Source organism: Anneissia japonica, unplaced genomic scaffold, assembly GCF_011630105.1.
Source record: "Anneissia japonica isolate Jap-2015-1 unplaced genomic scaffold, ASM1163010v1 scaffold285029_len54657_cov198, whole genome shotgun sequence".
Lineage (NCBI taxonomy): Eukaryota > Metazoa > Echinodermata > Crinoidea > Comatulida > Comatulidae > Anneissia > Anneissia japonica.
In genome coordinates, this window is record NW_022746391.1 from 13,905 (window position 1) to 30,235 (window position 16,331).

At 35.3% G+C, this 16,331-nt stretch overlaps 1 protein-coding gene across 1 annotated transcript in view; it reads left to right on the forward strand.

The window, feature by feature from the left end:
- LOC117120204 (cysteine and glycine-rich protein 1-like) overlaps positions 1–16,331 on the forward strand; it is a 43,263-nt gene that overhangs the window by 10,942 nt on the left and 15,990 nt on the right. The window contains exon 2 of the mRNA XM_033265219.1: positions 12,138–12,315. Within this exon, the coding sequence (XP_033121110.1) occupies positions 12,138–12,315 (178 nt within the window). The remainder of the gene's footprint in view (positions 1–12,137; positions 12,316–16,331) is intronic.

The following is a 16,331-nucleotide window of genomic DNA, read 5'->3' on the forward strand; positions in this document are numbered from 1 at the left end:
CCACTACACTGTTCACCCAAGGTGTAGCTGTTGTTACTTTGGTAATTATACCTTCATGCTCTAATCGGTCTAATTCACGTTTTAGCTTATCTTTTACTGCTACAGGTACTTTTCGTGGTGCATGTACGACTGGTTTTGCTTGTGGATCGACTTCTATCTCATATTTTCCTTCCAGCTTGCCTAAACTTGTAAACACATCTGGAAATTGTTGTTAAGTGCTGATATACCTCTGTTTTCAACTATCTACTCTGTCACTTCCATAACATTTTCAGCTTTTATGGATAGCAAGTTCATTTGTTGTATTGCTCTACAACCCAATAGGTCCACTAACTTTCTCATTCACAACTACAAAATCAGCTTTGTATTTTTTTCCATTCTTTGGATTGACCATTTTGACTTTGCATTGTCTAACAGGTTTAAGACTTGTGTTGTTGTACATTGTCAACACTTTAGATGTTTTCATGATTATGCTTTCCTCTGGCATATTTTGTTGGTTAATGACATTACAAGGTGCACATGGGTCCAGTTGAAATTTTACTGCTTCACGTTTCTTTCCTAACATCATTGTAGCAAATAACTTGCATGATTCTTGACCCAGTGTGTGTATTTCAACCAAATTTAAATCTTCATAGTCGGATGAATCGCTATCCTTATCCTGTAATGCATGTACCTTCTTCTTCTTTTGCATGCATTGTGATGCAAAGTGATCTCTTTTGGAACATAAGGAACAGGTTTTTCCATAGGCTGGGCATGAATTATGGCCCCTTGGATGCTTCCAACCACAGTATTTGCACTGAAGCCTGATGGCTTCTGATTTAGATTCCCATTTTCTTGCTCCTGTACGTTGACCTTTGTACTTTGACTTTTGCTTTAGTGTAAGATGTGTATAAGAGACAGGTATCGCTAATTAGCCAAAAGTTCGTTAGCAGATATCTCGCTAATTAGGAGGCCTAGAGAAAAATTTTTTCATTTCTGATCGTTTCTCATGGGCCTCAACAACATACAAAAATTTGAACAAAATCCGAGAGATTGAGGTTTTTTTTTGGTTGATTTGACATGGAATTACCCAAAAGTAATTTTATACCTACTTATAAATTAGTTTTGTAACAACTTTACGTGTTGTTCTACAGTCAACAACAACATGGCGTCGTCTAGAGGCGGACATGTGAAGAATGTTATCACGGTGAAGAAATCACTTGTGTTTGTGGTTATTCACTCTCGTATAGCATGAATGAATACAATTATACTACGCATATGTGGTACAATAGATGTTTTAATATCCATCGTACTGTCTGCGCAGTTGCAGCAAAAGAACATTAATTATAACTATAAGTTGCTTCAATATTAAATCAGTGATATCACTAAACTGCAACATTTTTAAAGTGTTAAATTAACAAATTTGTTTGTTTTTGTTTTGTTATTTTTTTTAACAAGTTGCATTGCATAATTGAACAAACAATGAATTTTCTGAGTTTTCTTCCTTGTCTATTATGAAATTTCCTCAATGTTTGGTGAATAAATCATGGCATTAATTATAAGTATGTCTTTAAAATGTTCATTTGTTACTGTTACTATTATATAGTTCATTTTGTGACAAAGTCTCTGAAATATGCAGGACGTTTGACTTCTCTACCACAAATTTTCTGATTTTCTGCTGCTGATGTCGATCTTTTTGGTAGCTTGTCCATTTGTTTTTGTGTCGAGGTATCGTTGTCATTGGTTTCAATTTGTAACTTCCATTGGTCTTCTGCTTCAATGTAGCCTGGATTGTGTGGTGTGAATCTTTCTTTGATCCTCTTTAAATGTTTTCTATTCCGTCGAAATGTTTTCCCCATTTCGGTGGTGACATGACTTCATATGATCGCTTTGCCACGTTCTTGTTAACAACTACTTTCTGCCATTCTCTTTTGTGTGGATATGGTTGAATACGTACAACTTCTCCTTTTTGAAGTTCTGGTAAGTCACGAGCACCTTTGTTGTACTGTTTGGCTTGTTGTTGTTGTAAATTTGCAGTAGTCAACAGTCGTGTTTTTGTTCTGCGCTGCATCATTCTTTGTGTTGAGCTTGTATCCATACCTGGTGTAGGTGTGTTCCTGTAATCTCGGATAGCAAGATATGGATCTGATTTAGCTGCTTTGGCCTTGCGAATTTTCTACCTTGACCGCTGCTTCTGCCTTGCCATTTGATTGTTGGTAATATGGAGATGACGTGTTGTGGATGGATCCCCATTTCTTTGCAAATTTGCTAAACTCACTACCTGTGTACTGAGCTGCTGAATCTGAGATTACTCTATCTGGAATTCCATATCTGCCGAATTGTGCTTTCATTTTCTTTATGACTGTTTCCGCCGATGTATCATCTAGGTAGTCCCAGAATCCTGAGTGATAATCCACTATAATCAAGTAATCTCTGTTATGAATTGTAAACATATCAGTTCCAATCTTAGCCCACGGTCTGTCTGGAATTTCTTGTGACTGTAGAGTTTCTTTTGGTTGTTTCCGTTCGAATGTACGACAGACATCACTTCTGAACTCATTTGTGGCCAGTATACACACTCTCTTGCTCTCCGAATACATCCATCCACTCCAAGATGTGAGCTGTGTATTCGTTGCATTATGTCTTTTCGTAATTCTGCTGGTATTATGACTCTTTCTCCTCTGCAAAAAATGTCATCATGCACACTTAGCTCATCTCTGTAGTCAAAATATGGCGCTGCAGCCGGATCTACATTTTTCTTGTGCTCAGGCCATCCATCAATTATGATGGCTTTTAGAACTTGCAAATTAGCATCCTTCTTTGTATAGGTGCGTATTTCATCAAGTCGTGGTTCTGCTACATGAAAGCTCTGTATTACATTGATGCTTTCCGTTTGGTCTGCCAATGAATTTTCAGAAATACATGCCCTGCTTAATGTATCTGCAAGGTACATATGTTTTCCAGGAAGATAATTAATCTCTGTATCATACTTCTGGAGTCGCATAAGTAGCATACGCTATTGGTTGCCCATCTTGCATGATCGTAGCTCCTAGTCCAGTTTCTGATGTGTCAGCTTGCAGTACTAACGGTTTATTTTTATCATAATATTTGAGGACTGGATGCTCTGTTGCTGCTTGCTTTATGCTTGCAAATGCCTTGTCATGTCTCTCTGACCAGTTATATTCCACTCCTTTCATCGTTAGTTCTCTCAACGGCTGGCACATTTCACTGAGCTGGGGCATGAATCTACTTAGGTAGTTGACAAAGCCTATAATTCGCTTGACGGCAATAACATTCACTGGTTTCTCCATCTGCAACACTGCTTGTATTTTATCTTTATCTGGTTTGAGACCTTGGTCAGATATCACATGTCCAATGAATCGTACTTCTCTTAGTCCTAGTTTGGCTTTCTGTTTGTTTAATTTAAGTCATTTCATTTGGCATCATTTTAGGACAGCCCTGAGATTATTATTGTGGTCTCCTATTGCATCTTCTACTGTGTCGCCTTTTCCGTATACTAGGATGTCATCAGCAACTGTCTTTACTCCAGATAAATTTTCGAGTGCTGCTTCTTGTCTTCGCTGATGCTCTTCTGGAGCACTTGCCATTCCAAATGGCATACGTTTGTATCTGTAGCTACCATAAGGAGTATTAAATGTTGTGAGGTCTGAGCTTTGCTCAGTCAGTTTAACATACCAGAATCCATAATATCTCGTCAATTGTTGTCATTAGATAATGTCTGCGTTGAATTGCAGCATTTAGATCTCGTGGATCTAAACATATTCTTGTCTTATTTGGCTTGTCGTTCACCACTACACTGTTCACCCAAGGTGTAGCTGTTGTTACTTTGGTAATTATACCTTCATGCTCTAATCGGTCTAATTCACGTTTTAGCTTATCTTTTACTGCTACAGGTACTTTTCGTGGTGCATGTACGACTGGTTTTGCTTGTGGATCGACTTCTATCTCATATTTTCCTTCCAGCTTGCCTAAACTTGTAAACACATCTGGAAATTGTTGTTAAGTGCTGATATACCTCTGTTTTCAACTATCTACTCTGTCACTTCCATAACATTTTCAGCTTTTATGGATAGCAAGTTCATTTGTTGTATTGCTCTACAACCCAATAGGTCCACTAACTTTCTCATTCACAACTACAAAATCAGCTTTGTATTTTTTTCCATTCTTTGGATTGACCATTTTGACTTTGCATTGTCTAACAGGTTTAAGACTTGTGTTGTTGTACATTGTCAACACTTTAGATGTTTTCATGATTATGCTTTCCTCTGGCATATTTTGTTGGTTAATGACATTACAAGTTGCACATGGGTCCAGTTGAAATTTTACTGCTTCACGTTTCTTTCCTAACATCATTGTAGCAAATAACTTGCATGATTCTTGACCCAGTGTGTGTATTTCAACCAAATTTAAATCTTCATAGTCGGATGAATCGCTATCCTTATCTTGTAATGCATGTACCTTCTTCTTTTGTATGCATTTTGATGCGAAGTGATTTCTTTTTGGAACATAAGGAACAGGTTTTTCCATAGGCTAGGCATGAATTATGGCCCATTGGATGCTTCCTACCACAGTATTTGCACTGAAGACCGATGGCTTCTTATTTAGATTCCCATTTTCTTGCTCCTGTACGTTGACCTTTGTACTTTGACTTTTGCTTTAGTGTATGTACCTCTTGGTCTCCACTTATTTTGCGTATTTGCTGAGTTGTAGTTTCACTTATTCTTAAAGTCTCTATTGCCTTTTTAAGATCACATTCTTTTTCTCGAAATAATCGTGTTCTTGCAGCTTTATCTTTGGCTCCGAGAACAAGCCTATCTCTTATCATTTTGCTTTCAACTTCACCATATTTGCATTTTTCAGCCAGTTGCCGCAACCTAATAACATACCGTTCTATTGTCTCCCTTTCTTCTTGTTTGGCATCATGAAACAAGTATCGGTCATATAGTACATTTCTGCATCATGGAGAGAAATGTTCTTGAAGTTTGTCTAATATGGCTGTATGATTGGCCATGTCTTCTTCTGAAAGACGTAACTGCTTTAGAATATGTTTACACTGTTTACCCGTCACAGACTTCAGAGTGGTAAACAATAGATGTTTTAATATCCATCGTACTGTCCGCGCAGTAGCTAAGCAACTAAGGAGGTTGCCAGCTAGGTTATTACATAGATCGTATCCTATAACAACTTGAAGCTCCCAATGAAGCTACAAATGCTAGATTATTTAAACAGTAACAACTAAAATATTGCTAAAAAAACTTGTGTCTGACCTTGGATGAAGAAAGAAATATGAGAAGTTTTTCCGGTTTTACCGGTAAATTCTACTAGTCAGAACGAACGTCGGAGCAAGAAATACATTAAAACTAGGCCAGTGTTATTTGAGCAAAACTAGACCTTGCTCGAGCAAAAAAATATTACAAAAAAAAAATTACTTTTTACAGCTCTATGATTAACTGTGTTTTTTTATGCCTGGTATAAAATTCTTATTGGGATACCTACTGTTACTATTCATGTTTCTATAATTTATTTTCCATGAACTCCTGAAATATTTGCCACTTCACAGTCCATTATGTCCTCTAATCCACTAAATGACGTAGCTTCCAGAAGACTGCTTCGCTCCAACCCCCCCCCACCAGTGGTCTGCCCCTCGATGCCACCTATGCCCTAGGCAGCCCCAGATCCCCTCCCATTAAGTCCAGACAGGTGGGCCTACCTGAGACACGTGGCCACTCTCAACAGCCCTGCCATTACATCAATAGATATAGATATTTACAATCCTCCATTATAAACCAATAAAAGACCACCAAACCCTCTAGGACCTGTTTACCTACAAAGGAACGTACACACCCGCAGTGTTCTGGTTGTTATTATTATTATTATTATTATTATTATTATTATTATTGTTATTGTTATTGTTATTGTTATTGTTTTTATTATTATTTTATTATTTATTTATTTATTTTCTTTTATATTATTATTATTATTATTGATTTTATTATTATTTTATTATTTATTTTCTTTTATATAATTATATTATATAAACACTTTAATTGTCATGATTGAATGCTTAGATAAAAAGTTACTACAGTAAATCAATTTTGGTCTATTGGCGGCAGCTAATTTGCATATCTAACATAATTATATGCATATAATTAATTCAAAAATATGGTAAAAATATTTCTTGACCCTTAAAACATGGGTATGGACACTTTGCTTGACATGATTGAATACTTAGATGTAGAATTTTTGAGAATAATCGATTTTTCTTTAATGGCCGAAACTAATTTGCATATTCAACATGGCCATATGGGCCTCTTGTGCATATAATTAATTCACAGATATGCTAAACATACTGTATTTAATAACCCTGAAAACATGGCTTTGGACACTTTATTTGTCATATACAAATGCTCAAGACACAAAAAGCTGCCTAAAATCAATTTTCTTGTAATAATAACTGCTAATTTGCATATTTAACATAATTATATGCATAGGATAATTCACAAATATGCTAATAATATTCCCTAACCCTTAAAACATATTTATGAACACTTTCCTTGTCATGATTGAATGTTTAGATGCAGAAATATTGCGAATACTCTATTTTCCTTTAATAGCGGAAGCTAATTTGCATATTTATGCAAATTAGGTGACTTCTGGGTTCAAACTCGCGTCCCATTTTAAATATGTCATTTAGTATAGCCTTATGAACCAGAATCAGCAATAAAACAAACTGTTGCAATTTGTTTGACTCAATGCCTATTTTTCATCTAAATCTGCCCGTCTACCTTGGGTTTTTAAGAAGGAATCTTAAAATTGGCTTGAAGAAGGTGAAAGAAGCAGCCTACAAGGCTCTAGTTGGACCCAGAATGGAGTATATATATTTGCTCAGTATGGAATCCCCACACCCAAAACAACATACTAGTCTTGAAAAGGTCCAATGACGTGCAGCCAGATGGGTCACCAGAAGATTTTGTAGAACCTCAATTGTCAACATGATGGAAGAATTGAACTGGAACATGTTGCAGAGAAGGAAAAGAAAGGAAGCTAGACACAGGCTCTTCTCCAATTATAGCAACCAACGGGTCATCAATAACTCTGCATTTTCCCCCAAGAAACGACCTCTAAGATCACTGAGGGGCTCGCATCCAAGCCAATTTTCATCTACAGCCTACAGAACTGACTAGTGTTTTTTGACCTTCTTTCCTCTTACAGTGAGAGAGTGGAATAAGGAACATGAAGATCTCAAATCCACCTGGTTCCCTTTTCTTTTTCAAATTTATCAAAAAATAAGAAGGGAAGAAGAAAAGAAAGGAAAAGAGAAAAAAAAGAAGAAATTGAAATTCAAATGAAATTAAAACTTAATTATGCCCAACAATTAGCTGTGGAGGACTGCCGACAGTTCCGTGATAATCAACATGATGATGGTGGGAAGTCAAGACGATGAAGATGAAGGTAAAGCAGACCCGTAGGCAGGGGGGGGGGGTGCAGAGGGTGCAGATGCACCCCCCCCCAAATTCCAAAAGGTCCACTTTTTAAAACCTATGATTTCACAAAATCTTTCTTATTATCACAAAATGCTATAGCATGCATTGCATTATATATTTGCCAGCTTATCTAACCATTGATTTGTAATAATGTGGTATGAAATTTTAAAGAAATTGATCGTCTCCGGTGATTGCAGATTTATCTATATAATATGAAGAATGTTATCTACAGGCCTGCAGATGTACAGGACATAATAACGTTACTTTTTCAGGTCCTAAAAACACTCAAATTAATGAAAATTTAAATGAAATATTCATAAATTATGTGTTTGAGATATTTATTATGTAAGACCCTCAAAATGCTACTTTGTCGCTTTTCTCACAAACCCCCTCCAGGCCTCTGCCCCTGGACCAGCAAATTTCAAAAAGTCCACTTTTTAAAACCTATTATCTCACTAAAATCGTTCCTAATTATCGCGATGCGATGAGGGCGCATGAGTGAACAACGATTTCGTCAGTAGCTCCGTCGGAAATCATAGATAATTCCAAAATTAACAGTAATCGGTGATCATTTTGCAAAAATCGTAAGTAATTCTTATTACTTATAATAATATACTGAAAAGCTGACGACCAAACAGGCCAATATGGGTAAAAAAATGGGAGAAATCAGCTGCTGCAGACTTAAGGCCTAGCCTGAGCCTGTATCGCCTGAGCCATCGGGAACGGCCGACCAATCCAACACGGAAACGCTGAGGCGAGAGATTCTGAAGCTTTCGACTAAGATCGACTCGGTACTAAGCAATCAGCACATTATACTTGGGCGTATCGATGTTATAGAAGCTGAACAAGTTGATATAGAAGCATCGCTACAATATTCGAGTGAGTCGATAACCAATCTTGAAAAGAAAGTAGCCGATTATTCCATCGAGCTCAAAGCTGTATCAACGAACGTTTTAAACGACAAGTCCATCATCGAGGCACTAGAAACTCAAATCAACAAAATCGAACGATATTCTAGAAGTTTTAATTTGAGATTTGGAGGCCTACAGGAGGAATCTAATGAAGATGCTATAAAGAAAATTAAGGATCTTATTGCCAATGAATTAAAAATGCCTGGTATAGATATAGAAAATGCCCATCGTATAGGAAAACCCCGAGCACCCAACGAGAAGCCTCGTCATATTTGCAAAATTCCTTTACCGACCCCAGCGATTCCAGGTGTACATTAAAGTGAAGACGTTACTTAAAAACAGTAATATTTTTGTAACCGAGGATCTTCCTGAAGCGGACTTGGTGAAAAAACGGGGCTTAAGGGATGTTATTGCTAAGGCATACAAAGAAGGAAAGAGGCCCCTATTCCGTAATGGGAACCTCTACATTAACGATCAGCTGTATAAATAAGGGACTCACATTCATCGTATCATGTATATAATAACTTTGATATGAAAACTGTTCATATGTATTTACTATGGCGGAGTAAACTATAGTTACTGGCATGCCAATTATGATAAAACGTAGGCCTATGTATATGCATTTGCTTATTTGTTTGTATATTTTATTTTAATTTATTTAAGACATAAAAAAACAAGTTTTGTTTGCTTAAAACTTAATATAATAATAATTCAAACTTAAGGGAAGATGACATGATACATTCTGATTTTGACAAGAGCATCACCGTCACTCCTGCCGAATTTAGCGACGGTTTCAGTTCAATTCTCCCAAATTCACTTTCAGTTTTCCACGCTAGTATTGATCTATTAATAACAATTTTGAGGAATTCAATACAGTACTTGACTCATTAGGTAATTTTAAAATCATTGGTTTATCTGAAATTTGGCAAGTGGAAAATCCCAGTTTATTTGAACTGAATGGATATTCGTTTGAATATAACCGTCGTGAATCCGATAGGAGTGGCGGGGTTGCTGCTTATATTCACTCTTCATTAAATTACACAATTATTGATCACACTGTGATTAATTCTGAGTCTCTTTGGTTGGATGTGTCAGATAAAAAAGATCATTTTATTAATATAATTCTAATCTCTCTGAGTTTTATAATAGTCTTCCTGATATATTGTGCTCGATAAATATTGATAAAAAACGTTGTATCCTGATTGGTGATTTTAATTTTAATCTTTTAGAAACATTAAGTACTGAATGCGATTCATTTATGTCAAATCTAGCATGCCTTAATATTACTCAACTAATCACCACTCCAACAAGGTACACTGGGCATTCTGAGACATTACTAGATCATATTTACACTAATATTCATAACGCTTATGTCCATCACGGTACTATAACTGTCTCTTATACACATCTAGATGTGTATAAGAGACAGAGTATGTACAAACTTGTTAGTTTTTGTTATGTGCGATTATTATTATTACCATGAGTACATTAATTTGTACTGAGCTATAAGTCTGTCTCTTATACACATCAGATGTGTATAAGAGAAAAAAACGTTGTATCCTGATTGGTGATTTTAATTTTAATCTTTTAGAAACATTAAGTACTGAATGCGATTCATTTCTGTCAAATCTATCATGCCTTAATATTAATCAACTAATCACCACTCCAACAAGTTACATTGGGCATTCCGAGACATTACTAGATCATATTTACACTAATATTCATAACGCTTCTGTCCATCACGGTACTATAATTTGTGAAATTTCGGACCATCTTCCAACGTTTGCTATTTTTGAACACATCAGCATCAGTACGAAAAATAAGTGTGTTTCATTTCGAGACTACAGTCATTTTAACCATGAATTGTTTTTACATGATTTATCAAATATTTCATGGGAAAATGTATATTCTACGTCTGATGTTGATGTAGCTTACGATTATTTCTGTTCAACTTTTATTATTATTTGTAATTCACATGCGCCCCTTGTTCAACGCTCTTTAAAAGGTTTTATAAAAAAGAAACCATGGATTAGTAAAGCAATAAAAAAAAATCAATTATTAAAAAACATAAATTATACTCTAAAGTTGTTAAATCAAATTTTGAGCCTGCAAAATTTACACAATATAAAAAATATAGAAATATGTTAACACTAATTATACGATTAGCAAAAAAGAACTACTTTTCTAAACTATTTACAAAAAATAAAAACAACTCTACTAAAACATGGTCTACCATAAATGAGCTACTTGGGTGTAACATCACAATATATGATCTACCAAACAAAATTTCCGTTAAAAGAAATGACAATGTATGAAATTATTAATATGATCTCTAATTTGGATAAGGGTAAAGCAACTGGCTCAGACAATGTACCAGCTAAATTACTGTGTTGCAGCACCCTATATCTCAATACCATTATGTTATGTTTTTGTAACCTTTCATTTACAAATTTAAAGTTCCTAAACGCCCCAAAGATTGCATGTAGTTCCAGTATTTAAAAAAGGCCCAAAGGATAACATAGGGAACTACCGCCCGATTTCTATATTACCGGTATTATCCAAAGCTCTTGAAAATTTTTTTAATGATCGTCTAACTAATTTCCTTGAAAAAGTTAATATATTTTATAAGCATCAATACGGGTTTCGCAAAAAGTACAGCACAAAATTATCGTTAATTAATTCATCGTAAGGTCCACTTTGGTTGCAAAACGCACCTCCCCATCGAAAATCCTGCCTACGGGCCTGTAAAGCTGCTGCTTGGGTAAGTTTTTGCGGCCAACCTTCCATTCATGCCTCGAAAACCTCACTGTTATGCACTGTGAAGGGTAATTTTTTCTGACTTTGTTTCAAGTAACAAATGTTTTTTATAGGCACCGGTAGCATATCTAGAATTTTGAAACAGGGGTGCTAAATAAAAATAGGGACAGAGCATATCAATGTCTATGATGACTACCCTAAATGGTCGAATATGCGCCGCTCTCGAATAAGTTAAGGGCAACATAAAAATAATGCATATTTTTCTTGTATCTCTGGTATCAGAACTCATTTTACACTTGCATTTGATTCCTTCAAATTTATTACTATTATTATCATTATTGTTATCATTTATTATTATTAATCATCATTATATTTATTATTGTTATTTTTGAAAATTATTTAATGCCTTTTAAGTACTCTACTGTGATTTTGTGTGATAGTGACTTCAATCGTACATTTTGTATACCTTATTCTTATACCTTCTCTCCTGGCGGCACAGGGCCAACCCTTCAGTAGGCCCCACCAATAATTTTTGGAGAAAAAGTTTGAAAATTGTTAATTAATTGTGGTTGGAAGGTATTTCGAAATATTACCGTAAGTTCTCGAATAAGCCACAGCGCTTATAAAATTTTTAGAGGCTTCAGTACTGCGCTTAATCGAGAGCGGCGCTTATAAAAAAAATATTAGCATGGTGCTCCTATGACACCCGTTCCCATGTTACCTATCTCACGTATTCCAGTACTGCAGTAGGCCTATCATAGGTCCTACATCTTATTCAAGCTTTTACGGTACATTAAAAAACAAAAAATCACTAAGCATGACACTAGACCCCGACTGGTGGTCCTTGGGGACCCCTGGCACCAGCCTGGTTCCTTGTGACAGGCCCACCCAATGTTCAAACCATGCCGCCAAAGCTTTTTTTTCCGTTACCATAATAATATTAGCATGTAGTGTTATTGTTAGTCTAACATATGTTTGCAATTTGCAGTACTATGCAACAAGAGGCTAGATTCGACCACTGTAACTGAGCATGAAAAATCGCTCTATTGCAAGAACTGCCATGGTAAAAAGTATGGTCCCAAGGGGGTTGGATTTGGTGGTGGTGCTGGAACATTGAGCATGGATAGTGGAGAGCGACATGGCCTTGAAAAGGATCCATCCAAGATGTAAGTCATTTTAAGTCATTTATTTTGATTTTGAATACCGGTAGATATAGACCAGGCTATAATTAAAAGAGGTAGAAATTCTCATATGGTTTTTCTAGACCAGTTTTTTATGGGGAATCAGAATGTGTGAGGTAAAAGGGGCGTAACCTGAGAACTTTCGTGTGAGGGCGTGTTTTCAAAATGGCCGCCAAAATCCAATAAACTACATGTATATGGGTAAAATAAGCACAGAAGAGGTAGGTTTGACAAACTTTTGAATATGTAAATGATAGGAGTAAAGTATAATTAGCTAAAGTTATTAATGTGAAGATTGCGAGAGGAAATTGAGGGCGCTTTTTAAAATGGCCGCCAAAATAAAGAAAAACTTAACAGCAGCTTCAATACCCTAAATAAATTTGTGTAATTTACAAAACATGAATGTAATAACTGCTGTTGACTTTTTAAACCCAAACTAACATATTTTAGGGTGGTAAGCTAACTCACTTTTGGAAATGTAAGTAAAAATTCTGTTTTGAAAAATGGAAAATATCACCAGAATCCTAAAAAAATTCCAGTTTCCTTACAAATATACAGTTTTTCATTATTTTTGTGTACTACACAAGGTATTCCAGAGGACCACACAAATAACTACCATAATCTTCATGTATAAAGGCATTAATTCATTTATTACATAATTGTCCTTTACTGTGTAATCTTCATGTATTGCTAATACCACTGCAATCTGAAAGTCTTCGTCTTTATTATAAAAAAAAAGTTCTTGGAAGTCCATGGGCATCACTGTCTCAGTCATTTTTTGCTTCAGTTGATCATTCCATCTGTTGTGAATACTATTTTTATTGACCAAATCATTTATACGTCTGCTTAAGTTCCTTTCTTTAGCGATTAAATTTGCTCAAGTGCTCAAGGGTCTGCTTGCAAACATGGTGGTAGCATTGATATGTCTGATCTTGTTGCCTCTATTGAACATTTCACATCTTGCTTGATTTACACTTTTCCCCTTAACTCCATGCCGCAGTCTTCAAGTTCCTCAGACACCTTTTGTGACAGAACATCTAAAACTTTAATGTTGCAGAACGTGTCAACAAAACTTTGCCTTTGACTAGAGAAGCACGAGATCCAATAAGGGAAGAATTCTTCTCTGGTGAAAGTTAATGTCGCTTAATTTGAACAACTTTCGGTACTTGCCAGTGTTTGTGTCTAGAATGACCCTCTCTCCGATTGTCATAAAATAAGATATACAGTAGCAACGACTGCAATATCGATGTTTCCAGAATGGAACGGTTGATATTTATGTATTGGTTGTAATTCCATAAAGCATGCATTGCATGCAGGACGACTTTCGGGTCTGCTTTTCTTAGCTGCTACGAAGATCTGGAACTAATACAAAATCTCTTTTAGTGACAAGGATGCATTCTTGCCGATAGCAATAGTATTCAAGAAGGTATCCAACCAGTTTGTTGAACTCCAGTTTGCCGAATCCAGTTGTTTACTGAAATCATTAAATCCCAGTTTGTAGAAACTCAGTTTGCCGAAACCCAAAATGTCCAATTTAACAAAGTTTTCAGTCACTGCCATGGGGACAATTTCAATATTTTCGACCTATTTACGACCTAGTATGGAAGAGATATGGGATATCCCTATTAAATTGACGGGGACACTTAATGAGTTTGCCAAATGATCAATTTAACACAGTTTTCAATCACTGCCATGGGGACAATTTCAATATTTTCGGTTAGTATTTTTTAAATAGGGATACCCCTATTCAAGGGTCACACATAATGTTATTAATTAAGGGGCAATTTTTTGTTTCTGAAAGTGTCCCCTCATAGGGGTTCTGCTGTACTATTAAAATCGATGGATTAGGCCTACGGCTCAGAAAGGCAGTAATTCATGGCATATTAAAACTCACACTTAATACATAATACAAAATTTGTCAACGTTGTGCAACAATAGTCAAATTCGTAGTCCAGGGACGTTTTCTTGTCTACAACAACCAATATTTCTAATGCACAACGATCGTGAAGCAGCTCCGTTACTGCAATCGAGTGATTCTTAAATTACTCGGACCAGGATGTTGCGAACCATCATGAAATCCTAGTTTACCAAAACTCAGTTTTCCGAAGCCTAGTCCAAATCCCTGTGTACATACTGTGTATTTGAAAGGAAGGAGCTTCATTTGTGTACAAATTAAAAGGAAAAATATTGGAAGACAACAAAGCTGGACAAAAACACACTTGAAAGCATGGTTATCAGTTAAAATTAGAAATAAAATGAAATGAAATTAAGGATAAGCATTGTATCCTTCTAAAATACTCCCTCTGCAAACCCTATCAGGATTGTTGTGCCAGGTCCCTAGTCGGCCCCTTAAATAAGACCCCCGACAAATTTTTGGAGCCACAATTGGCATGTGTGTATAATTGTAGATTATTATTAATTTGTTTATTTCCTTTATTATTATTTAAAAAAAAATAAATTTATGTATTTATCATAGGTATGCTAATAAACATTTTAACTGCGATGCCTATTAAATTGTTCCTGTATGCAAAGCATGCTTTAACGAATAACAACCATAGCATAGCAATCATTCGTTCCCTTTCTCGAGACATCGATATTACAGGCAATTACACCCCAGCTTTCTTTCGTAAAGGAAAATGTAGCTTCTGTAATAATAAACTGGGTTTGTGGAAACTTTCAGCAACTTCGGAGTTTTAGATGTTCTGTCACAAACGTTGTCTGAAGAACAAGAGTATGTCTCACTTCTGCTTGGAGTTAAGGAGAAAAGTGTAAATCAGGGAAGCAGGCTATTTATAATTTCGTCATTTTTATTGTTTATAAAATAATCGACATGAATACTAATATTTGTTTTAATATTCATGTTATTTTAATATATAGCCTTTATTTCTGAATAATATTTCTATTAATAACAATTGAGTGTCAGTTGACTAAACAAATAATGTTGGTTTAATTAGTCACATTGAAATGTAATGCAGCTTGTGGTTTATGAAAACGAAAAAAATACAATTCATTTTTCAAAATAAGTTTATAATAGTTAACATATATTTGTTCACAACATTTTAATAATACACAATAAAGATGGATAATGAATTATTGCAGTAAATTAATGGTTTTGATTTGATGTTTGACATAAAATAATAATAATAATAATAGACCTGATATTAATAGGAATAATAATAATAATAATAATAATAATAATAATAATATTATTATTATAATAAAAATAATAATAATAATGTTAATAATATTAATAATAATAATAATTATTAGTACCTATGCATGTAATGCAATAGGAACTATTGTAATCACTCCTCACATTTCTTTTGTTTTTTATTGTGTGTAGTATGTGCGTGTGTTTGTAGACATTATGCGAATGCGCATGCGTCAAAGAAAAGTTTTCCGACATTTTGTTTTACATCGCGATACAGAGTTCATTCAGGGCTCACGCTAACCGATCGGCAAGTCGGCATGGATGAAACTATTTTGGTTTTACGGCAATAGTATTTTGAAGGCCTAAAATAAAACAAAAAGGTTTTAATACTTGCTGAAATACATCGTTTTTTTTATTTAGATCTCCATTTTTCACTAACTCCATGCGACATTTTTTTTCTGTTGTATGAGTAGTCCATAGAGCTATTAAACAATTGGAGTGCTGACAAGATGGCGCAGCAATGCAGAGTTATGTATGTGTACCATCCAAAGATGGCCGTCGTAGTAAAGCGCCCCCTTCAGGCTTAGTATACATATTATTACATTAAAGCCCTCTGACTGACTATTATTTCATTAATGATAATGAGTAATGGTAATAACAAATTATTAAACTATTGTAGCTAAAACAAGGCCAAGTGGATCAGCATCTTATTCAAAAATAAAGTACCAAGGAATGAAAATTAAAATCGTGTACATTACACCGAAACACCGCAACGCTCGAAAATACGGGTAGCTAGCTGTACTGAACCCTCTGAGTAAATTGAGGGCGCAATTGCAAACGATGGTGCTTA